Source organism: Tachysurus vachellii, chromosome 3 (genome assembly GCF_030014155.1).
Source record: "Tachysurus vachellii isolate PV-2020 chromosome 3, HZAU_Pvac_v1, whole genome shotgun sequence".
Lineage (NCBI taxonomy): Eukaryota > Metazoa > Chordata > Actinopteri > Siluriformes > Bagridae > Tachysurus > Tachysurus vachellii.
In genome coordinates, this window is record NC_083462.1 from 18831980 (window position 1) to 18858985 (window position 27006).

The 27006-nt window shown below is 39.1% G+C and overlaps 3 protein-coding genes across 3 annotated transcripts; 2 read left to right on the forward strand and 1 right to left on the reverse strand.

Moving 5' to 3' along the window:
- Positions 1-1753: 1753 nt before the first annotated feature.
- On the reverse strand, positions 1754-13816 carry matn3a (matrilin 3a). Its single transcript, XM_060866142.1, has 9 exons — positions 13642-13816; positions 10146-10721; positions 7442-7648; positions 6259-6414; positions 5976-6095; positions 5198-5317; positions 2914-3012; positions 2158-2226; positions 1754-2035 (listed from the first exon to the last, which is right to left on the reverse strand). Exons 1-8 carry the CDS (start codon positions 13814-13816, stop codon positions 2171-2173), a joined length of 1509 nt encoding a protein of 502 aa, XP_060722125.1. The 3' UTR covers positions 1754-2035; positions 2158-2170.
- A 1793-nt stretch (positions 13817-15609) lies between these two features.
- Positions 15610-17010, forward strand: ttc32 (tetratricopeptide repeat domain 32). The gene is made up of 3 exons (XM_060866143.1): positions 15610-15850; positions 15963-16129; positions 16716-17010. Exons 1-3 carry the CDS (start codon positions 15720-15722, stop codon positions 16841-16843), a joined length of 426 nt encoding a protein of 141 aa, XP_060722126.1. The 5' UTR covers positions 15610-15719; the 3' UTR covers positions 16844-17010.
- Positions 17011-17651: 641 nt separating this feature from the next.
- Positions 17652-25634, forward strand: zpax1 (zona pellucida protein AX 1). The gene is made up of 21 exons (XM_060864952.1): positions 17652-17866; positions 17966-18015; positions 18083-18178; positions 18751-18875; positions 18971-19111; positions 19244-19327; positions 20077-20241; positions 20342-20438; positions 20510-20730; positions 20804-20957; positions 21041-21249; positions 22246-22363; positions 22429-22628; positions 22890-22998; positions 23822-23991; positions 24070-24173; positions 24262-24392; positions 24835-25021; positions 25141-25282; positions 25373-25472; positions 25546-25634. The coding sequence occupies exons 1-21, from the start codon at positions 17844-17846 to the stop codon at positions 25617-25619; spliced, it is 2700 nt and encodes an 899-aa protein (XP_060720935.1). The 5' UTR covers positions 17652-17843; the 3' UTR covers positions 25620-25634.
- Positions 25635-27006: the final 1372 nt, after the last annotated feature.

The following is a 27006-nucleotide window of genomic DNA, read 5'->3' on the forward strand; positions in this document are numbered from 1 at the left end:
AGTTTTGTGGTTATCTTTTCCATAGTAACCACTCATTCAGTTTATTTTTTCAGGTTTCATGAGCGACAGAGAAGAGACGGAGGGAGGAAGGAAAGAGCGGTAACAATATAAGTGATGACCGGAACGAACGTCATTCTCAAACGCAATTCATCAAAACTCAAATTTCACAATTCACTGTAGATATAAAGGGATGTTAAAAAAAAATACTTATTTTCATTTCTTCCTGATTTATACAGCCTGGATAGCTACAGTGAGTTAAGATTGCAGTGCTGCAGTTTAATATGTTAAAACCAGGTAAACATCTAAAAGTTTAGATGATAATATTTCCTTCCTAGGGTTTAATATTAAGGGATAATATTACCTTCCTTATATATTATGTTTCAGTATTCTATGTTTATTTATCTTTAGTAATTAAATTCAACTTATTTGTATAACACTTTTAGCAGTTGACATCGTCTCAAAGCAGCTTTACAGAAGCAAAGAAACAGAATAAAAGTTTAAAGTATAAAATTAAGTTAATATTTATATCTAACATCTGTCCCTAATACGCAAGCCAGTGGTGATGGTAGAAAGGAAGCCTCCCTGAGATTAAGTGAGGAAGAAACCTCAAGAGGAACCATCCTCAGAAGGGAACCTCATCCTCGTTATGATGAAAGCGAACAGTAGTCGAGTGGAATTGTTCATCTAAGAGCTCCTAAGGAATTAATAGGTCAGCGTAATTTCTGGGTTCATTATGGACTAAACACTAATTCCTTCTTGATGAAGTCTTCAATCCTGGGCTCGAGACAGTCATTGGAACTTTTGGAGTGTGTAGTGAGAAACACCCTGAATTGCAGAGCAGTAGACCAATCTGATTAACATCACAACTTTTATTAATATAATGTCTAAAGCACATAGAACACCTTGGTATTTTATCTTGACCTTTTTAACCCTCCAGGGAATTTCTCACCTCTGTGTTCACCTCACAGCACAGGATGTGAAAACCTTTTCTAAGAATGTTCCCACCCCCACACTCTCAAACTGAAGTGAACCTGTATGAGACATCAGACATTCGGGGAGAGAGAGAGAGAGTGTCTGAGTGCACCTTCATCCATCACGGTGTGTTTTAGGGTCATCCTGACGTCTGAGTAAACTGGCCTTGGCTCTGAGATGAAAGAAGCTAGTGAAGCTGGGCTATTTTCCTGCTCCTCTATGACTCACAAATATTGGTGTTTGCTGTCAGAATTAACACAGAGATCTGAAAGGTAGTTTGAGTGATGAGGGAAACCGTGTATGCAAGCAGACATCGAACAAACCCTTGTCTATCAGTACAGTCATTGTTTAAAGGTCCACATCTGTACTGCATGTAGAAATGTTTACTTAAAAGATGTCTCACAAAAGTATCAGTCAGATTTTTGGAGCTCTCGTATATGTATGTAGCTCGTTTCACTGCTCACCCGCGAATAAGAAACATTTAACTGCTTAGACTTAGGATTTGAAATGGGTTCGTTCATTTATTTTCATGTATAACGTTTATACAGTCATGCTACGGTACTATGATACAATTTTAAAAAAGTTAAAATATATGTAAATCATCTAGTTACATCTCTATTATTAGTACATTCGTAACATAAAATAAACTGCCATTAAATAGTACAAATGTAAATATATTATATAATGTCAGATTTTTTTTCCCAACATACAAGTTGCGCACTCTTATGAACAGAAATATAAGAGGCATCTAATCACCAAGATACTTAAATTGTGTGTGATTTTAGTTGTTTAAGGCTAAAAAAATTCAACGTGATTGCATTTCCGATCATTTTATTGCCTAGGAACCATGAAAGGTGCACAAACTTTTGCACTAATCTGCACGTAATTAGATCAGCTTGTTATTTTTTGATAGTATTATTGGTTATGAACCAGTGACACACAAGTCAACAGTAAATTAAACACATTCGGAACATTAGCTCATTATGTTCCAGGTGTCTTGAGGTATTGAAGCACAGGAGGTTGTTGTGCTGGAGGTTCTGGTGTGGTCCATAATGTGGCATTTCTGGAACAGAAAGTGGTCCACATGTCAGAACAGTGTCTGAAGTTTCCCGTACACCTTGCAGTTCGATTGTGATTGTTTATAGATGTCTGCTGCAGTGTATGATTTGGAGAAATATCACTTACCTAAGGAACGAGATCACTTGTGAGACAGCATCCCTTCCATTTGCTCTACTTTTCTGGTGATGTCTGCTAGTATAACAGCAGTTAAGGTTACTGCATTATTGATCCCTCATATTCTCATCCGTTTAAGGATGTAATTTCAGACTAAGATGTGTCATTCGATTTAATTCAATTTACTTTAACTTAATGTCGAAGCAATTGTTTGACATCTGTTTCAGTCTTTGAAGTTATTTAAGTAGAGAGACTTTACCTTTCTCACAATGAACTTTTATGAAAGCTTTTAAAATGATCTGAAATCATCCAGAGGTGGGAGTAAGTCACACATGGGCAAGTCACAAGTAAGTCTCAAGTCAAAGTCAAGTTGAGTCTTTTTTAATATTTGTCAAGCAAGTCTCAAATTTGCGATTTAAGTCTGACTCGAGTCAAGTCATATGACTCGAGTCCCCCATCTCTGCTGTCATCCCAGGGCAATGTTTTCATGTTTTACCTGCATTTGGTGATTCAGTACGTTTCACTAAGTGCTTTCTCCTGGTCAGGGTCATGATGGATCCCCAGCCGATCCCAGGAATTTACTCTGAATGAAATGCAAGTTCATGACAGGGCAGCAGACACACAAACATTTGCACCTAGGTGGAATTTAGCATAGCCAATCCATCTACAAGCATGTATTTTTTTTGAGGTATTTGGAGAATCTCAAAGAAACCCACAGAGACACAGGAAGAACATCCATCTGGAGGATTCACTTAAATAAAAGGATATGTTTGCCATTGAGGGCCTGGATGGAGTTTTGTGTCTGTCTTTGGAAAGCCAGTCTGGCCTCACAGTGACACGGATCCTGAACGACTTCCACCTTCATCTCTAGATATCCGAATTATACAGTATAGTGTGTTGATTAGAACTCTCTTTCCTATAAAAACTCTCTAGCCTATAAGACATTACAACAGACTTTAAACTATAACACTACCATTTATACAATGGATATCTTTTAATCAATTATCAAACATCCTAATTATGATTTTTATATTAATCCCACATTCTGAAAGTCTTTAAATTACAAGTAACAAGAACATTTCTTGTGTCTTCAGTAGTTTTGTGTAGTTTGTTAGCAAAAATGTAACACTTAGCAACAGCTTATCTAATGTTGTCAAATGGGCTTTAGCAACATTTTGTTACATGGTGTTACATGGTGTTTTGTTTTTGGTGGGGTTTTTTTGGGGTTTGTTTTGTGAATCAATGATAAAATTGATTCTGGACACAAACAAAATCAAAGACAGATGAGTCCTAACTAAATAACCAGTCTCAGCCAGATCATTTTTGAAAGCAGCCTCATAGGTTAAGAAAAGGTTTCTACTCAGTTTCGATAGTCCCTAAACATGCCAATGGATTGAAGGTAGGGTCTCCGTTGTTTGAAAGCCAGTGTTGACATTTGAAATCACCAAAACAAACATGCCCCTAACCCAAATGGGTCCCACCCCTGTTTTGATAGCTCCGCCCCACACATACACCAGACAAGTATAACCCAAGTATAACCCAGACAAGTATTATGGCGGAACCTGTTGGGGCAGCTGACCGAGGGGATATTTTTATCAATAAATGAACACAATGAGTAATACTATGGTAATACAAATGTGTTTTTGTGGTACTGTGTGTTGTACCGTGAAAGGTTTAGCTCCGTTTCATGCGGAAGATGTTCAGTTCTCTCCAGCGCTGGAAAGCTGATCCTTATTAACACAAGTCCTACTTCTTGCCTTATCGTAAGCCTTTCTTCGCTTTCTTTCTTTGTTTTTATCCTCCATGTTAATGTTAAAACCACTTTCTGCTAATGTCACACATGCGCACTGAACACTCTCTCCACCCATATTGACAAGACATGCCCCTTTCTGCTCATTGGCTGCACATTAGTTTTGTTTTTGTTTTGTTTGGCGGCCCAACACAGCATTTCTCAAACAACGGAGACTCCACCTTTAACCATTGACCAAAGCTTACTCTTTCTATAAAACCATACAGACTCTAAAAACATTCTCTGCTTGGCATATAGATTTGATTCTCTAGTCTACAGCAGGACTGTTCAGTTTGACTTGAGGGTTACAATATCTAAGAGTAGATTCTCCAATCAGAATGGCAGTAAAATACACCATACCTGGTTATTAAGCATTATATCAAAGTTGTCTTTGTTTTTGGCCAAATGTCTGGAATAGATTGGCTAGAATGTAAAACGTACATCTAGTGGTTAGGTATCACGAGAAATTCCATGAGGTACAATCATCTCATCAAGTAGAAAGAGAACTTTTATTTGAAGTAAGTACAGATTCCCTTTCTCTGAAGTGAAATAAATGATCTTCAACTAGGTAGGGTGTTTATTTGGCATGAACATGGGGCTTGAACCTTCAGATGAAATAGCCTGGTCTACAAGATCTTACTTGAACAGGTTTTCTTGTCTGCATTCAAGACAAAACCTCTTCGGCATTCACATTGATAGAATCCATCACTGCTGACACAAATGTGTTCACAGTCATGTCCCATCCCACACTGGTCCAGACCCGAAATGAGGCATGGGAAGACACCAGAGAAACCCTAATGGTGTATCTTTACTGGAATATTAGCTACTTGCAGATGAAAGTATGTAGATGAGTGGTTTAACCAGGGGTGCCTTTTACCCCACTATTGCAAAGTCAGGGCCTTTAAAATCATACCTAATGCCCTCTCTCTTTATTAAAACACATGCTTTAAATCATGCAATAATCAAAAACAATAAACCTATTAACAACTATTTAGCTCTTGAAGTGCTCTGCAGTGCCCAATGTACCAGAGAAATATTGTTTAGGTTGTGCATACCACAACTGATTAAAGTTACAGAATGCCACCATGCACAACTAATCAAGAAGAAGATGCCTCTCACTTCTCAAAATAATTTCATGGTGATGGTACACACAAAATATTGAAGCCTTGGTATTAAGAGGAATAAACTTGGTAGGGTGTCCGGTTGGAGTGAACATACAGAGCTTAAGCCTTCACATGAATAGCCTGGTCTACAAGGTCTTACGTGAGCAAGTTTTCTTGTCTTCATTCAAGACAAAGCCCCTCCCGCATTCACACTGAAAGGAGCCATCACTGTTGACACAAATGTGCTCACAGTCATGTCCCATTCCACACTGGTCCAGACCTGCAACAAGTCAGGAGAAAAACAATGGAGAATTCCAGATCTTCTATGCTTACAGGAAACTGAGAGTAAGCTTTCAGCTTGTAAGGCTAATGCTTTAACCAAGGGTCTCCTCTACACATTAAAATGATCATACTCCTCACAGGTTTCCCTTCCATGAGTGCCCATCTTGGAGATCATTAAGTCACTTCCGCTTCTTTACAGGACCCGTGGGTTTAACTGCTCGTAATAAATGCTGACATTGTCTATGTGATACTTCCAAACCTTAATAACTAAATTAGAGCTGTTGACTGTCCTTTAGATTTGATTTTACAATCTACAACAGGACTATTCAGTTTTGGCTGCAATGTTTACCAGTAGTTCCTCCAACCAACATACCAGTGAAATGCACCATACCAGGTTATGAGGCTTTGTTTCAGTAATATCTGTTTGCGTTGGAGTCTAATTGGTTGTGCATATCACAACTGGTGAGAATTAAAGAATGGCACAATGTACATCCAATCAAGAAGAAGTAGAAATACTCAGAGGAGATACTGACACTTAGAAATCAGTGCTGTGAATAAATGGGTGTGAAATATATTTATGTAGGTAGGGTGCCTGGTTGGAGTGAACGTATGGTGTTTGAGCCCTTAGATGAATAGCCTGGTCTACAAGGTCTTACGTGAACAAGTTTTCTTGTCTTCATTCAAGATAAAACCTCCTCGGCATTCACAGTGATGGGAGACATCACTGCTGACACAAATGTGCTCACAGTCATGTCCCATTCCACACTGGTCCAGACCTGCAATGAGTCATGAGGAAGGAGAGTCTGGAGAAATCCATATGTCTAATCTTTACAGGAATATGAGGCTAAGCTGTTAGAACTGGATACACATGTCAAATGGTCATAAATTGACATGAAACAAGTCATTGCCATTTATGACACATTACAGCGAATGACTCACTGGTACTACCATCATCATCATCACCAACACTGGCCTTGAAACAAGATTTCTTGTCCTGCGTCAAGACAAAGCCAGAGGGGCAGGTGCAGTAATAGGAGGAGCCACTGCTCACACAAGTGTGCTGACAGTCATGACCTAGTGCACAAGCATTGACACCTGGAACAAGTCATGAACATATATTTGAAATAGCATAGTTGAATGTTTTGGGAGTTGTAGAACACCTCATTATGTTAAAATGTGATAATATGGATTATTGGTTAATAAATAATAACGTATGTATCAGTACAGCTTTGGGTCCTAACACCCCCAGACCAATGGTGTCCAATCTTATCCGCAAAGGGCCAGTGTGGGTGCAGGTTTTTATATCATTGTAATTCCAGCTGTTTTATCGGTTAATCTTAGCTTTCATTAGACTTTCATTAGGTGTGGCTGCTTGGCTGAAATGAAAACCTGCACTCAAACTGGCCCTTTACGCATTAGATTGGGTACCCGTGACCTAGACAATCTTCAATTCCAGTGAAAAATTCAGTGAAATGAACTTTAAATTTCTTTCCTTAGTCCTATTTTAGTTCCAACCTGCATACAGACACCATACCAGGACATTAGGATTGATTGTAATATTCTGAGGTAGACAAGAAATAGATCTAGGCTCCCAGGTGGCACGATAAAAAAGTATTCACGTGAGATCGTAAATTTAAATCCTGCCAAGTGTGGCTGGTAGTCCAAGAGAAAAATCTGCCTTTGCTCGCTGTGTTAAACAAGCTTTCTCATTCCTCTGTCGTTCACAGTGACACTATCTAATGCTAAGGTTAAATACACAGCCACAGTTCAGTAACATGTGGTGGCTTCACAAGACTTGGAGGAAATACACACCCTCCCTGCTTGGTACTTGTGGAAGCAAAAGCTATGTACTGGTTGGGTATAAGGAAAGGAGTGTTACACAATATTTGGTTGGAAATTAAAACATTCGCAACAAGCAAAAGACAAAATATTATCTAATTTACAGTATATGATTTCTGAAATGCGCCACATTAATTGGATTCCGCCGAATATCTAAAGTAGGGTTATTATAATTTTATTAGGATGGTACGACATATTTACGTCTTAATTACTACCGAGTTCCTCGGGATGAAATGGCATGAAAAATTATTTTATTATTTCTGCCATGACATTTTAAACTCACTGGTGCTACTTTCACCTTCGCTGTCGCCATCATTATGTCCATTGCCTGCACCATCGGTGTGACCATCACCTCCATCATCCCTGCTGACAGAGCATGTTCTCTTGTCTTCGTTTAAGACATAACCAGGACGACACTTGCAGTAATAGGACATGCCTTTTCCAACACAGATGTGTTGACAGCTGTGTCCCATTTTGCATGGGGATACACCTGGAATGGACAAGTTTATACACCATAACAATTACTGGAAAAGGAGAAGTCGGTATCTTTTGCTAAAGAAACTTAAATCTCTATATTGCATGATGTTCAGAATAACATCTAATTTGAACCAAATTCTTAGTTCATAACCACATTTATGACACAGATGTGATGTAATGGAAAAAAGTATAGGAGGTTCCTTTGCAAAGGCTTGTTAATTATATCAACATTGCTACAAAACAAACCGAACATTTTAAGAGCCAAATATTCTTTAACAAATAATCAAACCCAGAAGTGTTTTCATCCCATAGACTCAATCTGCTAATTTGATACTCAACCAACATCCATGTCATGGAATCCAAATAAAGCAGAAACACCAGGATGCAGGACACACATTTGTCATCTGTCTCGCTAGTGAAAGAAAAAAAAGTTTCACTGAGCTGAAAAGAAGAGTAACGTTAGTGCGAACCGGGAGACGACGTTGCCTGCATGTGATCTTCAACATCATGACAACGTTACAGGTTCTATGCAGGACGACCATCCATCTATATTCCATAGCATGAGATGGATCAGAGTTTTAATCCAGCTGATTGCTCTGTTGGATTTCTTCTGTTATACACATAGCACAAAAAATATAGTTGTGCTTGAATTGGAACAATATAATATGTATCATGTAATATATCATTTTGTATGACTTTTAGAGTCATGACAAAAGCACATTTGGTAGTGCAGCTGTGGAGGAGTTTTAATTTTTTTAATTAATGACTAAGTAAGTAGGTTAGTCAAGAAGGATTTTTACGGATGTCTTGTTGTATACAATCAAAGCAATTTACCAAAAAATAACTAATGCCTGGGCCACAATAGGGAAAAGGTTTTGTCTGAATTTGGCCTTCCTGAGTTCTAGCTTGTTGCTGGATTTAAAATAATTGTATTCTTAGATTATCCTGTTTATATAAAAATAATCTTCTTTAATGATCTTCTCATAATCTACTTCCTAAATCAAAATAATAAAAATGATATTTAATATTTACAGCTTTACATACAGTCTCATGAAACACACAATCTTTTGAATTGTTAGAAATATATTACAAATTAGAAAATAAGAAAAACACACTTTTTGTCTACGAAAATTATAGTATAAATTAATACCTTAATTGTAATGCGACACATAAAGCCCAGCCAAGCCACTTTAAAAAGAACACTCTTTTTCCAATCAACCAATCATGTGGCAGCATTGAATTGTATTGCATCTAACCATGCTGATATGTCTCCTGGTCTTTAGAACCTTCATCTGCCCAGATTTGGTGCCCAGAGTAGCCTCATATCCCTGTTCTTTCGAAAAATGAGTGGAAACCATTCTCTGTTTGTTCTCCTCTGACCTTTTTTTATCAACAAGCCTTTTTCACCCAAAGAATAGCTGCAAACTTTCGAGCATTTCTATAAAAAATGTAACCACTAGATAATGTTGGATGATGAAAGATGGCTAATGTTCCTAATAAAGTGACCAGCAGGCTTAGTGCAGGCTTACACAATTCTGTAAAATAAAAAAAATCATTCCAACATGGTATAGTGTATAAATATTAAAAAGATTTTTTTAATTCTTCAAGTTCTCAGCTTCTGCTTATTGATTAACAAGTAGGTTGATGCTTGACAGATGCCCCAAGATTTAAAAAATAATCTATCTCTATCAATTTCAAGGAATATGTCTTGTACTGTGGCCCAGGCATAACTCTGATGATGACATATCGACGTTGGCACCATCTGCAGACTCTTACGTTTGAGGGAGCATGTTCTCTGGTCCTGGTTCAAAATATAGTTCTTCTGACACTTGCAGTAAAAGGAGGAGCCACTGCTGACACAAATGTGCTCGCAGTCATTTCCCATGGCACAGGGATCCGTACCTGGAACAAGCTCTTTTTTGGTTACTCTTTTTTTGTTGTTATTTAAACCCAAGACAATTCAATTGATTCGCTTTTCTTCTGCCGGCATTTTTTTTTACACACACATTATCTTCAAAGCTTTTTTTGTTTTCTTTTTCATAATATATGATACATATGATTTTACAGTTAAATGAGACCAGGGTGAAATACAAGCCTCCTCTTAAATCTGTCTCAACACTTAATTTTACTGTTTTATGTAAACAATATGACTGAAATAACAAAGGCAGACACAGCGTAAACTAAAATGTTGCAATCGAACAGGACTTCAGGTCATATTCCTGAAAAAGATCAATCTGTTAGATTTTCAGCAGCTGTGGATGGAGAGCAGGAAAACAGTTCAATCACATGCATGTACATATACATTTAAAGTGCTAAATTCTCAAAGCAGAATCAATTATTCAATCAATCCAAATGCATAAAATGCAATATCTAAAATTCAACTTAAAATGTGATTTACAATCTTTTTTCATCTAAAAATCCTCTAAACATTGGCAATACTTTTAGTAATATTTAATTAAATGAAGCTATTTTTAAAAAATTGCGACCCCCAACCCTGTATGTATTCCTACCACACAGAGTCTCCCTGAACTTGGAGGTGAGCTTCTCGATGACGCCATAGGTCTCCACGTAGAACACGTGGTCTTCCAGTGGATTGCTGGCCATGAGCTTGAGCGAGCGCATGTCGGCTCGATCCACTCCGACGGCGTAGATCTCAATTCCCGAGGCTCGGGCTGCAGCAGACACCTCTTCCACCTGATCCTGTGGGCGGCCGTCTGTTACAATAATAGCCACCTTTGCTATCTTCTGCGATTTTGGCCGTGCCCCTGATTGCTCGGTGAAGGCCTCCTCCATGGCTTTCTTGATGGCCAGACCGGTCATGGTCCCCGCAGCCAAGGGTTCGATGATGCTGAGCGCTTGCTTCATGCTTTCCTTTTTCAGATGGTCTTTGAGCAGGAACTCGATTTTTACAGTGCTGGCATAGTTCACCACAGCCACCCGAGTGGCATCGGCACCGATGTCCAGAGTGTCCACCATGTCCGAAAGGAAGACCTTAACCTTCTCAAACTCACCTGGACGCACACTGCGAGAGCTGTCTATGATAAAGACGAGGTCCAGCGGGCGGCTCCTACAGTGAGAATCCGTAGCTGAGAGCAAAAAATAATCTTTTATTAATCTTTTATAATGTATAAAGACTGTTATTTTGTTGGTTAGATGTTTAGTAAGACACTCACAACCAACTGCTTCCTTCAAGATTGAGTTGAGCAGTGGTTAGATCATGCTGACTTAAATCTGACCCAATGCCATGACAAGGAAAAGCACAGAACATACAAGCAGGTTTTTTTTTTGGTGCTTCATTTTGAAGAGGAGTTTCCTAAATGATAAAAACTGGGCTCATGGTCCACAGATATTAAAGTCTATTATTTATGTTATAAGTCATTGGGTTGTATTTAAGTTCTCTTTTTCTTAGCACTGCTAGGCTTATGCTACCATGCAGAGACTTTTTTTTTAATAAACTTGGTCATGTTTTAAAAAAAAAGTTTTGAAGGTGATTCAGTAAGAGGCCATCACCATATAGTGGAGCATATGTTGCAAATGTAAATGTGAACGGATAAATAACAGAAAGATATAATAACACAACGTTAATTGATTTTGGTCAAATTTATGAGCTACTTTAAATTTAAGGCCAAATGTAATGAAATATAATTCTAAATTAACACAAAATATGGTCCATGATGTCATACAACTGAATCCACCTTTAGCATAAAAGAAGCTCTGCTTTCACAACGCTGAGATGTGACACTACCAGCTGATTTTTGAGTACCTGTCCTCCCTGCCCTAAATGGAGACTGCGGCTGAGCTGAGGTTGTGTTAGCATACAGCTGTGGTGCCAGAGTGAACGCTGGCACGGGCTGAGATGATGTGGCTTCACGGAATAGTTGTGGCGCCAGAGTGGACTTTGGCATTGAGAGATTTGGCTGCAGTGCTGAGGTTATCCAGGTCCTCTGGTGTACAGGAGGAGATGTTGGATATAAAGGCATCACTGGTTCAACTTTGAGAATCTGTGATTGATCTGGATTTGCTGATGGATGATCTAGACCTTTAGGTGACAGTTTAGGATCAACAAATGACTGTTCTGGGTTTGTAAATGAAAGTCCTGGAATTCTAAGAGATTTTTCTAGATGTGTACGAGATTTCTTCTGACCTACAAGTGACTGCTCTGGACCCACATGTGAAGGTTCTGGAAACACAAGTGAATCTTCTGGATCTATCAACAAAATTTTTGGTACTAAATTTGAAAGTCCAGGAACTACAAGTGGTTGTTCTTGAACTTCTGGTGATTGTATCTTGCCTGCATGTGGCCTGTCTGGACCTTCAGGTGATAATTCTGGAATCACAGGCGATTGTTCAACTGTATTTGAAAGCGTTTCTTCCTGACCTGAACGCAATTCTCCCGTGACTTCAACATGTCCTTCTGAACCTTCAGGAGCTGCTACTTTGTGGCAGACTACCGGTGCCCATTCAACCTGCAGCTGCAGGTTCTCCTGCGATGGAGACGCCTTTTCCTCTGATGCCGATAAGTCTTTTTTCCACTCATAAACTTTAGCTGCAGAAAGACTCTCGAGTCCTGGATAGTTTACCAGTTGTGCCAATACCTTTGTCTGGTCTTTGTGAAGATACCGCTCTCCATTTAACCTGTGTTTACTGCTGTCTACTACGGACCACCAACAGGGAAATGTCGGATTTCAAATTAGTGACATACAGACAAGACGACAATTGTTTACATGTTTACAAGTAAAACTCATGCCTTATAGTCACAACTAAAAAGAAGGTGGAATTTCAATATCTATGCATATTACACAACAAGCCTTTAAAGGAATACTCCAACATTTTTAATCCAACCTGCTCTCCAGCCACCACAACTGTAACCTTCTGTCTATATGTCATTACCGCAGCTCATCACTTTCTCTGTACCAGGAAAAATAATGGAAAACCTGTTTACACAATTACATTGTGATCTTAACCTGTTAACTAAACAGCTTGACATGGAAGTCTAAGGGCAGTTACTGAATTCAATACTGAAAATAATTTCATCAGTTAATCATGTCTGAATAACGTTTATAATAATCTAGTATAAAAAAATATTTACATTTACAGCATTTATCAGACGCCCTTATTCAGAGCGACTTACATATTTATCTCATTTTTATACAACTGAGCAATTGAGGGTTAAGGGCCTTGCTCAGGGGCCCAGCAGTGAGAACCTGGTGGACGTAGGAATCAAACTCACAACCTTCCGATTGGTAGCCCAACACCTTAACCACTGCTTCCGTCTCAAGTCAAGAAGCTTTTGTTGTCATTTTGACCATTATACTGCTGATAAACAACACACATTCCTGACTGCAAATCGAACACAGGATGCGGCAGAGAGAGTGGCGAATACTAGCCACTACACCACCATTCCACCCTATCTCTAAGGGAGCACCCAGCCACCCTGCGGAGGAAACTCATTTCGCTTTTATACCCTTTATTATATTTTTATTTGTTCCGCTTTATATCTAAAATTACTGATGCAAAGTTTTAAAGAAAGCCATAGAACAGCTTTGTCACACATTTGTCTTTAATTTCTGGATGTTTGAATTCATTTAAAACAACTGCATTTCAATGTGGTGGATAGAAATTAGGCTGAAAAACACTGAAGTGCTCCTTTAATGTTTGCATAAAAGATTTCTTTAGAGATGAGATTTTGGGCATTTCTATGATAGATATTCTCTGTAGATGAAATGAAAGTTACACACAATCGTGTGTATGTGAAAGGTTGGAGAAGTGCATCAAATAAAATAATAATTATTAATAATGAAAACATTTGTATGTCCCATTAGTTGATGCACAATGAGACAAAATGCAGATTAAACTTTCTTCTATGCGTTCACAATTTATTAGAATAATTTATAGTCAGGAAAACATCAAATGTTTATCAAATGTATCAAGATCTAATAATTATTACACTGGTGTGAATTACAAAGAAGTCAGGTGAGATTTATTATAGTTCAGATCAAACTCTACCTGCTGGATTAAGCGTCTTCAGTGGGAGCCTGGCCTTGGATGGACTTGCATGATTTCTTCTTTGTGCGTAACTTTGAGCTAAAAACTGTGATGGATAAATAACATTGAAGCAGTCAGAAATATCCACCAGGAGAAATGAAAGGCAAGCGAGTAAAACTCCGATGAAGGACTTCATTGTGCTGAGGCACTAAACACTTCTTGTGAAGCTTCTTGTTCTGTCTCTACGGCCGACTGACACCAAAGTGCTTGTGGCCACGTGCTATTTGAAGGGCCTCGAATGAAAACGTGTAAAATTCCTGTCCAATCCAAATATTAAGGGGTGGTTACTAAATGATATATGATCAGTTCTGACCACCTTAAAGATTTTATAGCACAAAAAAAATAACATGCCTGGAAAAATTCTGACCGTTTTTTGATCATCTTCTCTCTAGCTTTGAGAATCCTTCATGTAATAATGTCGGGTAGATAAAACAACAGATTTACTAAATCCAATTAAAACTTACAAGAATTGCAGGATTGTGTTAAACCAGTTGTGGTAAACCTCTGGCAATGCTGCCACAAATTTGCATATTTTCATATGAAAATTTGCTTAGTAGCAAATGTCTGATAAACCTTTCCAATAAACTTTTCACAAATTCACATTTTGGGTTACTTGTGATATTTAGCTACCCTTACAATAAAAAATACAAAACTGATCATTAAACAAAATGTAATTTATTCTAACTATTTATAATATTTTTATTTTAAATTTATATTAGTGAAGGCAAATATGTAATTACTTTCTATGACATCTGCACTCGTGTTTGACAAACGTTAATTGAGGAGGAATTAATGTTGGTATTGATGGTGACATCAAGTGTCTCTGCCCAAATCTGCATAAAATACGCAGCCATTTTGAAAAAAATGCAAGCTCCTCTAAATATAATATAATTGTTTACAATTGCAAAATCATGAAATCCTGTCTTTTAAAACTTAGATGGATGGACAGACAGAGAGACAGAGAGACAGACAGACAGACAGACAGAGACTGCGTGACAGAGACTCCAATAATTAATCTGTTCTTTTCCTACATACATTATATAAACTGGACCATGGAGGTAATGGAAGAAGGTGGCCTGGTTTGACATAATGTGGACAGCCGAATGAATGTCTCACTGAACGTGACAGAAATCTCAAGCTGATCAAGCATCTGTGGGATGTGATGTACAAAAAAATCTGATCCATGGAAGCTCCACTTTACAACTTTTGGTGTCAGGTAGCACAGCACACCTTCAGAGTCCATGCCTTGATGAGTTCTTGATGAAGGAGGTTGACACAATATTATGGAGGTGGTTTAATGTTATAGCTGAATGACATATGATCAACTATACTATCAGTCTAGGTCTCTAAGGAGAACTGTGCACCTTTTCTCATGCTTGCTGGCAAATTATACAGTCATCATAAATATAGGTTCAGTCTACTGCTGGAAGAAAGAAGGAAACTAGATGTTACTGTTTTACTGACTGGTCTAATGAAAGCCAGGTTCCAATATTTTCGTATCACAGTAAGTGCTGAACAGTTATTACAGATAAATGTCAGGCTGCTAAATAAAAACACAGCAGTGACTTCAGGCTAACTATGAATAACAATATAAACTTTTAAACAATCTTATCTGGCTAACAGAACATGTCCCCACTGAGAGAAAAAAGAAATGCTGCATTCAAACTAGGCAAAAAAAGAAGTAAAGAAAGAAAGAGAGCCGACTTTTTGAAAAAAGCCGAGTCTTTAAAAAGAGCCGAGCCTTTGAAAAGAACCGAGTCTTTGAAAAGAGCCGAGACTTTGAAAAAAGCCGAGTCTTTGAAAAAAGCCGAGTCTTTGAAAAGAGCCGAGTATTTGAAAAGAATCGGCTCTTTTCAAGGATTCGGCTCTTTTCAAAGACTCGGCTCGGTCCTCCTATCACTCGACTCGATTCGGTCCTCCTATCACTAGCTTGCGCTGCACGTTACTTCACGTTTACCGCTTCACTGATACCGACGGATCCAACAGAAACACAAACGAAGAAAAGTGTTCTTTGTTGTTGTCAGCCGAGAGACAGACACATGGAGCGTCATAAAGACGTGTTAAACAGACAAACGATCCTAAATGAAGCTGATAAACAATTTGACAACAAACATTTCCAACGCGCAGAGGAGTTATACACACAGTTTATCAACATCTGCACAACATCTGGGTGATTAAAATAAGTCTTTTAGAAGAATAACGCTAACCTGTGTGTGTTGAACAGAATCTGATCTTAATGCTATCTGTTTATTGTCCATTTTATGTTGTTATTTACACTACAGACAATGCGGCAGTAATGACCTCGCCATAGCCTACAATAACCGCGGCCAGGTGAAGTACTTCCGGGTTGATTTTTATGAAGCCATGGATGATTACAGCTCAGCTATTAAAGTAAACAAAGAGTTTGAAGTGCCTTATTACAACCGAGGGTTAATTCGCTATAGACTGGGTAGGTGTCCACACTTCCTTTTTAACTACTCCTGGGTCACATTTCTGTCACAAAGCACATAATTTTAGCAATAAAGTTTGTAACTCATCATCTTTCTGTTTATTTATTCACATCATGAGCTTCGAAGATGCTGCAAGCTGTTTTAAGCGGAAAGTAGATTCCCTAAAAACGTCCCCGAATGACCTCACAGAGCGATTTGCATATTCATTGTATTTATTTATATTCATCCAACCGTTCAATTTGCATAATTTGTATATTCATAGATTGGTAAAGAATTTGACATTCGGATATCAGGTAGGAAAAAAGGACGGTTTTGTGAAGACGTGTAAAATACACAGTGTCCCAAAAGTCTCCATACATGATGAACTTTTATTTATTTATTTATTTATTTATTTATTTATTAAGCCTTAGGAAACATCCAGTACATTATTGCCGTCACGATGTCGAAGACGTCAGAATACTTAAATACCATTATAAAAAAAAGTCGATTTTTAAAGTCAACATTAAGCCGTAGATGATTTCCCTTGTTACATCACACCGTATTGTCTTTTATTCCCTGCATCACGCATGTTTCTCTTTCCCGCAGGTTTCTTTCCAGATGCCGAGAGCGATTTTAAGAAAGCGCTGGAAATAAACAGCCACTTTGAAGATGCCAGACAAAGCTTGCATCAGACAATTCTGGACTATGAAGAAAAAATAAGGCGAGGTTATTGATGATGGATTTTCATCGCCACGTTCATGACTTTAATTTAAACTTTAATGTAAACAGATTTTCCAGCGTGTGTTCGGATTTGCTCGGGTTTGCTTTAAAGCAGAAGTTTTGTCTCTTAATACTTGATGTAAATTATTCAAATATTATTAAATGGTTGTTGGAACAAAAATGCAGTGCCTGTTTTGTCGCTGTCATTCTTGATTAGATTCTTTGTTTCTTTGGCTGCTGTAAAAACAAAAAAACAATTTTTTTTATTTTAAATCACTGGTTTTAAAAGTATTGGCACCCCACAGATTCTGTCTGTCTTCCTTAATATGAACAACACTGACTCTAATTTACTGACTCTTCACGTGTTGATGTTAAACTTACACTGAATTTTAGTGTTGAAGAGAAATCTGAGCTGCTTTTTAGATGAACAAACACTTGGAGCATCTCAGAGAGCAGAAATGAGTTTGATATCAACATTTACTCTGAAGATACAAACATCTGTGTGGAGAAAAAAATGTTCACAGAAAGATCTTTTATATGAATATATTGCCCCTAGTAGACTAGATAAAAACAAACACTGATGAAACACTAATATGAAATACTTCATATTAACCAGCACATTCAATGCTGAACATGAATAAAGAATGAATTTGAAGCTCTAACTTTGTCACATGTTGGTTGCTAGATCTTACTAGATAAGGTGGCTGTTTGGACTGAGTTGTGTGTCTAATGAGCATCAGTGTCATTAGGATCACCTGTGTAGGAGTGGCTTTACTTCACTGCAGAGGAGCTGAACATCACGTCCTTTCTCAAGTTTGAGCTGTCGAGCTCGAGTTGGTTCATTTTCCTCATTTTTCTGGTGCTTTTCTTCAATCCTGGCACCTTGAGAACATTTGCAGAACCTCATGATATTCAGCAGGTTGTTAAAGTATCTTTGTAGGTCTGTGGGTGTTTTCCTCAACACAACACACTGTTAAGTTTGTTCAAGGTTCCACAAGCCTCCCTTTCATTACCATGCCACCTTTCTGTGAATTATGGTAAGTTCTCTGAGGTCAGATTAAATCAGAAAAGGTCTTTTTTTTTTAATTTCTTTTTATTGTTTTTGTTTTTTTTAATTGAGTTTGTGTTTTTGTTAGTGCGTTCTGGCTTCTGGTGGTTGCTGGTGCAGGCGAGGCTTTCAGTCAGAGTGAGTAACTGTAATTATTTTTAAAGACCAAACTGGATTGGCACAGTGTGACTTTATGATTTTACAGGAGCTGGCTTGAGTTTGGAATGTCTTGGAAATGTTATGAAGCTTACCTTGGATCGCTCTCTGTCTTTTGGACGTCAACTCAAAGTCGAAGCCCTCAGTAAGTGTTCTTCAAACTGAGCTTGAGCCTTGAATAGATAGATAGATAGATAGATAGATAGATAGATAGATAGGAGTAAGTGGATGGATGGATATAGATAGGTGTGGATGGATGGATAGATAGGTGTGGATGGATGGATGGATGGATAGATACAGTAGGGATGGATGGATGGATATAGTTAGGTGGAGATGGATGGATGGATGGATATAGTTAGGTGGAGATGGATGGATAGATTGATGTTAGAGAGCGTGAGGGATATATGGAGAGAGGTGGATATGGATGTATAAAGATATATGGATCAAGAGAAATGTATGGAGAGGGATGGATTAAAAGGTTGGTGGTTAGTGTGTGAGGTCGACTGAGAGAGAGAGGTGGATATGGATGGACAGAGAGGGGTGGATTAAATGACTGATGGTTAGAGAGTGTGAATGGATTGATGGAGAGGGATGGATGTGTAAATAGATGTATAGAAAGATGGGTGGATATAGAGAGAGAGATCTATAGATGTCTGATACATGTCTACATCTGTAGACTGCTATTACATGAAAATATTTTCCCTTTTAAATGTCCAGATGGTTCACAAAGCGTGATGCTAACAGGAGCTCTGGCGAGTCAGTGTGGCTACAGCATCGCGTCAGATCCCTGGGGAAATACGAGAATCTACACATCACTGCTAAGCTGCTTTACTCATAACCATGTACTGAAAATCTCAAAAATCCAGAACTTACTAGAAAGTTGAGCACAATTCCAGTGGTGAGTTGAGTGTTGCTTCATGTGTCTTGTTGGTCTCAGGGTGATGTCGTGTTTGATACCGGACTGCGCCTGCAATTTTACGGTAATCAAATGTCTGACAATGTGCTTGAGGTGGAAAAGACCTGCGAATACAATCAGTGGGCTTCACGTGAGATTCTCTGTGAACGAAACTTCATGGAGGTAATTTCCTCAGCACACGAACAAGGCTGTAAATATTTCATAAGATACTTTCAATCCTTGTTTTTCTATAGACTGTTTGTGTTGGTGTTTTAATCCAGGTCTGTTTTTTTTTTCTTTTTTTTTTTATTTAAGGTCTCTGTCCACAGAGGACGCCTTGATGTGAATCTGCCTAAGCAGCCGAGACCAATGGTGTCAGGATTCTCTGTCGATCAGCAGGTAACTGTAAGGTGAAATCACCTGTTATGAACCGGACAGTTTACTTCTTTAGATTAATGTCGGGTGGGCCAATAAATACCTTTTTGTTTGTTTGTTTATTTATTATTAAAGTTAGGTGTTACCAGATATTAGATCATCTATATTTGAAAACCTTTTTGTTTTAGACACTTTAAAGGTTTTAGCTTTACAGATTTTGAGATTTCAGTGCATTTGTTTTTTTTGCCTTGAAAACTTTCAATTTTTTTTCTCTTTTTGTTCTAAATGTATAAATTAGTTACTTTTCTTCACAAAAACATTTTTCTTGTGATTTTATTTTTTTTGTTACAGAAAGGTTAATTTTAATGGATTTTCCACCCACAGAATGTAATTCTTTATTTTTTTTTTTGTTTATTCTTTCACAAATTCATTAATTTTCTTTTATTTATTTCCCCACAGATTCAGTTTTGATTTTATCAAGAGTAATTTTATTTATTTATTGGTCAGCAGTTGTCCATGCAACCTTCTGCTAATTTGGACAAAGAAGTATCCAAAACCTCCTTAATGCACACTGCTGTTCCTAATGATCTAAATTCACACAATACTGTTTGTCCTTTCTCTCTCTCTCTCTCTCTCTCTCTCTCTCTCTCTCTCTCTCTCTCTCTCTCTCTCTCTCTCTCTCTCTCTCTCTCTCTCTCTCTCTCTCTCTCTCTCTCTCTCTCTCTCTCTCTCTCTCTCTCTCTCTCTCTCTCTCTCAATTCTCCTGTCTTCAGGTTTCTACCACTCTCAGCAATATTTGGAGGATGGTCTTTTACACACCCAAAGAAAAACCGATGATGTTGGATGAGGTTCGTGAAGCAGGTTATGGCGTATCGATGACTTCCACACGACTGGTTCTGCGAAGCCCCTATAACACACCTGACACGTATACTGAGGATGTACGTGAGCAAGTAGTGCTGTGACAGATATGTCCAATCTAAAGTGCTGGAGATCTTCTGATTTTTCTCTTGTGGGTTTATTTTTTTCTCCTCCAACCAGGTGAATGGGGTACAAATGAAAGTGTTTAAAGTGAGCACCTACTTCAAGAAGGCTTGGTCTGTAACCATTGTTGACGGTGCTGCTGTCTGTCCAACTGGTATGTAATTAAAGATGGATAATGTTTACGGGAAGAGATCTATCTTTCCTTTAATCTCAATCATTTTACAGGTGGACTCCATTTTACTGACAAACTCATCACATGGTACATGCCTCAGTACATCAGTCCTCTGATGACGGCTCCTAACCATCAGGTGCTTGAAATCTACATGGGGATTAACGGAAAGAGGCTCAATCAGACAGAGATGAACGCTCGAGGCTATACCATGATGATGACCGAGCACCAGATTATCATTACCCTGCCTGTTGGTGGTCCGGACGGCTATTATAAGGTTGGTTACTAATACTTAGGTTGGTATGGACCGGATTTTCATTCTGATAGATGATTTTCTTCCCTCATTGTAGAGCAGCGTGTTGGATAACGAGTACCACATCACTTATAGTGTTGAACCGATGCTTGAAATGTTGTGGATGGAAGGAAAGTCTGAAATCACCAGATACAAAGTCCATTATCCGATCATTACACCACCGGAGCATCGACAACCTCACATCACGAACCGTGAGATATTTAAAGCCATCATGAATATATAACATCAGTAAATAATAACATAACAGCTGAAATGAATTTCTTTCCATTTACAGACACTGCTGAAGACTCGGACATGTTTCATATCACTCTGGGTTCCTTCCTTCCCGATGTGGAGCTGCTGAACATCACCTTGTCCAATGGAGTGATGAGCGTTGACGAGGCCAACGAAAGAGGACTGAACTTACAGGAACACTTATTTCCTAACGGCTCCAAGGTTTTCAGCATCAAGGTCCCTTTCTCTGATCCCTCTGTCCTGAGAACGGTAAGTCTCCACTGCTTAAATATGCAAATTAGAAGATCTAGAATTTACTGATTTGCATCAGGTTCTGGGATCCAGTCCAGGTCCAGGCTTGATTTTGAGACTTTCATGGTATGAATAAGGAATAAAACCCTTGAGTTGTGGTGATCCAGGAAGTGAATCAGTGACAGTTGATTGTTTGTTATCCAATATCCACATGTCCTGTAGTGTGTTATTCCTCCATCACACCACCCCATCAGTGATGATATATATTTTAGTTGAAATTCTACACTGATGTAAGGTGTTGATTATAAAAATAGACTTTTAATCGATCATTTAAAGATTGCATCAGGATGAAGGTGTGATATTTTAATGATCAGGTGTTAACAAGGTTTGTAGTGTTCAATGTGGCTTTGTTTTGGATGTATTTCCATCTTTCAGACAGGAATTTTGATTGCTTGAAAAATTAACCTTCTTGTCCTCCTTGTTGTCCTTCTTGTCCCTGTCCTTGTTTTCCTTCTCTTTTCTTTTCTTTTTTCCTGAACTTTTAACCTAAATTTACCACAACCCTTCAGTTGTTTCTGCCCAGTGCATTTACTTTTGTAACTGATCAGAAATTAAGATTTTTCCCAAATTCCAGCTGAAGACTTTGTACTGTTAGAATTCTTAATTGGGGCAGTGGTGGCTCAACTGGTTAAGGCTCTGGGTTGTTGATCAGGGTTCAAGGCCCAGCCAAGCTGCCACTGCTGGGCCCTTGAGCAAGGCCCTCAACCCTCCCTGCTCCAGTGGTGCTGTATCATAACTGCCCCTGCACTCTGACCCCAACCTCCTCAGTTGGGGTATGTGAAGAAAAGAATTCCACTGTGCTGTAATGTATATGTAGTGGTGATAAAGGCTTCTATGCCCCTGTTCTATAAACGGTAATAAAAGGTGTATTAAAGGCTGCAAAGGAGAAAAATAAGCTGATTTTAGGAATTGATTGTGTTGACGATTCTGACTGCATGCTGCACTTTATTCCAGCATGTGAAGCTGATGAACATGGTCTACAGGCTCCCCATCACCTTTGGCTTGTTGGTGCTTCCTGAATTTATTCCCTTTTCTCACTTCGCTTTAGTTGAAGCTACTCGTGAGGATGTGGGTAAGTATGACTACGGATGGAGGGATGGAAGGATGGCTTGATGCTGATTTCTTGTTTCTGCACAGCGATGATTTATATGAATGGAGTCTGCGATGACAGGAACTTCTACATCACGATTGAACACGGGAACCAAAGTGTAAACTTCCGCGTGAGGGTCGGGACGCGTGACCTCTCGGCTGACCTCTACAGGGAGTACAGCGTGAAGGAGAACGGCACTCATTTAGACCTGACCGTGCCTTTCCTGGCGCAGGACGTTGTGTTTGAGGTACAGAATGTACTTGCTTCCTCTCATGATTCATGACCTCTGATCATTTTAAAGTGCTTTTGTTTTTGTCATGTTCACATTTATAAAGTTGTTTGTTCGAGGCGTCTGCTTATTTTAGAGTAACTCGATTTTTGGTTTATGGTAAATGGGATGATTTCTAACCATCATCGCCCCTCCCCCCTTCTGTCTGTCTCTCTCTTCTGCCTTTCTTGCTTTCTGTCCATCTTCTTGTCTCTCTCGCTCTCTCTCTTTGAACTGCAGAAGGCGAATCAGTCATCCGTGAGAGCTCGTATTAATGTAGTTATAACACACAATGATTGGCAGTTTAAAAACTTCTCCCTTGCCTGCACCTTTCCCTTGATCATGACAGGTATGTGATATAGGGTTTTCTGTACTGCTTCCTCTAACTTATGTTTAGGTTGCAGTATTACAAAAAAATAGTCTAAAGGCATGTGAATACTTCTTTGTTGAGGCCACACAGAAATTTCTCTTATTGTGCATACGTCTGCTAACGGGTACAACACACACATTTGGCTGCTCTGGTAGACCACACTTCCATCAACTATAAAACTAATAGCACAAGACAATCTCTTAAATATCACAAGAAGACCGAACAAATAGGTTTATGTAGCTCTTGAGTTATTTACAGTCTGAAACTCTGTACAGATTTACTGTAGGGAAAGTATTACAGGGTGGTGGATTCTGAAGTGTGTGTGAGAAATAAATGTACAGTTAAGTCATAAATAGTAAGTTCCAGTACATGAATCAGTGTATATAACGTAGTTGTCTCATAGATGTGCGATTAAAGATGACTATGTTCTGCTGTAAACACACAACCTCATGACCTCAAGTTCACTCTTTAGCTTTACTATTTAGTATAGCTTGTAGCTTTTTTAAAAAAAACCCAAGCAGTCATCTTATTGGTGGGTTTGCTCTGAATCTTTCATGAAAACTCCCTCACAATGCCAGAATGTTTGTCTTCAGTCACAGCGGCAGTAAACTGGCCACCAGTGGGTGTAAAGTTATACGTTTCAAGACAAAATTTCAACTCAAATCAAACTCGTATTTAATGCATATAATTAATATCTGGAAACTTAAATATTTTACTTGAGCTATGGAAGCTAGATCAGATCAATCTAGATTTGTGAGATTCCGTTTTCAGGATCTGTTTCTCGTGTAAAAACCCTCTGTAGAATGTTTTGCGAACGGATCCATAACTGCGCTCGCCGTCAAGGTGAAATCGGCGAGCCAGGTGATCCCCAGCCAGTTGACGCTGAGAGACCCCTCGTGTAAACCCGCCTTCAGCAACAACCGCTTTGCGTACTTCTCCTTTGATGCAAGCAGCTGCAAAACCACCAGGAGGGTATGTGCGTGCTACAGCTCTCCTTTTTCCACAGTAGAAACTTTCACCATTTAATCCTCTCGCGTCTCTTCGCTCCAGTTCCACGATGGCATCATGACGTATGAGAACACCATCTCGATGGGCGAGGGGAAGTCTGCTGTACCTGCGCTGCATAAGGCCACAAAAAACAGTCTGGAGTACAGGTACTGTGTTGTACTTAATGTTTATTCTGACTCCCTTTTCTCCTTTTCATGCTTAATTCTAACAATGTTTTGTTCTGATCAATGTCAGTGTGTTGGTGGTCTGCAACTACAAGATAACCAAAACGCTGGCTATGACATTCTCCGCCGTGCTGCGCCCAAGCACACTTCATGTGGATCCTGGTTTTGGAGAACTGCATGTCAGGATGAGGCTCGCTAGAGGTAGGGTACCCTACACACTACAATAATCATGAGATATGTGGTGAGAGGGGTGGATGAAGAGAGTTCAATGGGGGTGGAAGGATTCAGAGAGATGGAGTGATAGGAGGCTAGCTAGGGTGTGAGAGAGAAAGTGATGGATTGGGAACGAGAGATGGGGAGCGTGAGATGTACGGGGAATAGGACAGAAAGAGAGAGATGCATGGGGGAATGAGGGAGAGAGATGGATGGATGAGGGAGAGACAGACATCTTTCACACCTGTGGTTAAAACCTTTTGGGCAACTGATCAAAAGGTTGCGGGTTTAAATTACAGCATCATCAGTTTTGTGTTAACTGTATCTTGTCTGAATTGTAAGGTGCCCCCCCCCCCCCCAATGAAAGCATCAACCAGATGAGTAAATGTAAATGGGAGTAAACTTTAATGTCGTCTGCCTCTCTTTCCAGATGCCTCTTATGATACCTTCTACCTGGCTGAGGAGTATCCAGTGGCGCAGTATTTAAAGCAGCCTCTATTCTTCGAGGTAGAGCTGATGCAGTCCACTGACCCACAAATAGAGCTGGTGCTGGAGAACTGCTGGGCTTCGGCTAATCACAGAGGCTCAGTGTTCAGCTGGGATCTCATTGTGAACGGGTAATCTCTCTCTCTCTCTCTCTCTCTCTCTCTCACTCACTCACACACAGAGACGTAAAGGAAATTAACTTTCTAAGTCATGCCACATTTTAATTTTTCATCCTATGCTTTACATGTAGCTGTGCGAATCCAGGAGACCGGTACCAAATCACATTCTACCCCGTCGCATCCGACGTCCGGGTTCGATACCCGACTCATGTGAGGCGCTTCAAAATCGACATGTTTACTTTCGTCAAAGACGACATGCCTCTTCATGATCAGGTGACTCATCGCTGGTTATTATTTGACCTCAAACGGTGCTTCATACAGGCTAATAGTTAAACTTGTGTGGTTTGACTTTTCCCCTTTCAGATCCTGGTCCAATGTGAAACCGTTCTGTGTGACGTCCACCAGTCTGACGGTGTCTGTAACACAGAGTGTCCGTCATTTAAGTCAGAAAATGTTAAAAGAGGTGTGTACTGAATTTCTCTCATGTCGTAACCACTCTGTTTACATCCCTGACTCGCTGCTCGTCTTTCTAACAGGACGCAGGAACATAGGACGTGAACATTACCGGATGTGGGTCTCGTCTGGAAAGATTTTCCTCTCCAGCATGTAGCTCAGATATGAATAAAGTGTTGACTCAAAGCCATGTGTCTCTCGAGCTTGTCCCACTGTCAGGGAAAGAAAAAGAAAAGTGTATCTCTGCTCGGTTCTTTCTGCAGGAGGCCTTTTGATTCTTTCAAACGTGTTACATCCATGTGAACTGTCACGAGCATGCAGTCATGTCTGCTCACACCCGTCACTTTTAAATAACAATTCCTTCACACCTTTTAACAAAACCATCAGTGGACATCTCTCAAGGATTTATTACAAGCTGATCAACATTTAAAAAACAGTCCAAGTGACTTCAGTGCTGTTTCCACACCTATGGTAGCTTAGGGTATCTTTAAAAGTGGAGCTGGACGTTTCAGTTCGCTCTTTTGTGTTTTTGTTTGATACAGAGAGGAGCGAGATGTATAAAAAGGAGGGAAAAACATCCTAATTGGATAAACCGATCTCTAATATTTAGATTCAAAACGAAATGCATCACCCTTCTAAAAGTGTGTTCTTTAGGAGTGCAACGTTTTATAAGGCTTTTTTTTTTTTTTTTTTAAATGATTAAATATCATTAGCAGACCAATTAAAAAAAGAGCAGGAAAAACTAGAAGCCATTTCAGTTGTGTGTTTTGTGTTAATGTTCTGGGAATGCTGAAAAAAAACTGAGAGGTATAAAGAAACATGGGATGGATGGAGAAAGAGAGGGTGGTGGATGGATGGGAAGAGAGTGGGAGGGGTGAGTAGATGGGAATGGAGAAAGACTGCTATAAACAAAGTCTAGACGGGGATGGAGAGATGGATGGATATAAATAGAGATTGGGATGGAGAGAAGTTGGATGGATGGATAGTGAGTGGGAGGAACGGGTAGATAGGGATGGAAGGAGAGATGGCTAGAAAGAGTGAGATGGCTGGATGTATTGAGTGAGTTAGCCTCAAGTTTCCATGCACGTTTCTCTTAACTGGGATTGAGTTCCCCGATGCATTCATTCATTCATTCATTCATTAAAAAAAAAATTTCCTTATTCATGAAAATAAAAACAAATTTTTTTTTATCCTGAACTAAAGTTTCTGAAATACAAGATGTAGATGGAGAAAAAAAATATAAAGTTCATCATTAAAGTCCAGCTTTTCCCTTTTAATGCCTCTACAGCAGTACTGTAAAAATCAGTGTTGGTAAATGAAGCTGTCTGAGTCTAAAATTGTGACCTTTTAATCACACAACTTCGCTCTGACTAGTCTGAAAACATTCGCACGTCTATTCATGTGCAAATATCTAAACAGGTCTAAACAGATTTTTAGATCATTGGTTTAATGTTTGTGGGGGGTTTTTCTATGTTCACAAAAAAAAGCCAAACTGTGCCATAAACAAATCAATTTTTTTTCTCTACTTGAAATCCAGAATAAAA

Coding starts and splice junctions, on each gene's coding strand:
- zpax1 (XM_060864952.1), top strand. CDS start 17,844: ATGCCACCTTTCTGTGAATTATG. Junction 22,629..22,889: donor CGCAGGACGTTGTGTTTGAG/GTACAGAATGTA, acceptor TTTGAACTGCAG/AAGGCGAATCAGTCATCCGT. Junction 25,283..25,372: donor ACATGCCTCTTCATGATCAG/GTGACTCATCGC, acceptor TTCCCCTTTCAG/ATCCTGGTCCAATGTGAAAC.
- matn3a (XM_060866142.1), bottom strand. CDS start 13,816: ATGAAGTCCTTCATCGGAGTTTTACTCGCTTGCCTTTCATTTCTCCTG. Junction 7,649..10,145: donor GTTCAGGGAGACTCTGTGTG/GTAGGAATACAT, acceptor TGTCCATTCCAG/GTGTATCCCCATGCAAAATG. Junction 6,415..7,441: donor CGAAGGTGAAAGTAGCACCA/GTGAGTTTAAAA, acceptor GACTTGTTCCAG/GTGTCAATGCTTGTGCACTA.
- ttc32 (XM_060866143.1), top strand. CDS start 15,720: ATGGAGCGTCATAAAGACGTGTTAAACAGACAAACGATCCTAAATGAA. Junction 15,851..15,962: donor AACATCTGCACAACATCTGG/GTGATTAAAATA, acceptor TTTACACTACAG/ACAATGCGGCAGTAATGACC. Junction 16,130..16,715: donor GTTAATTCGCTATAGACTGG/GTAGGTGTCCAC, acceptor TCTTTCCCGCAG/GTTTCTTTCCAGATGCCGAG.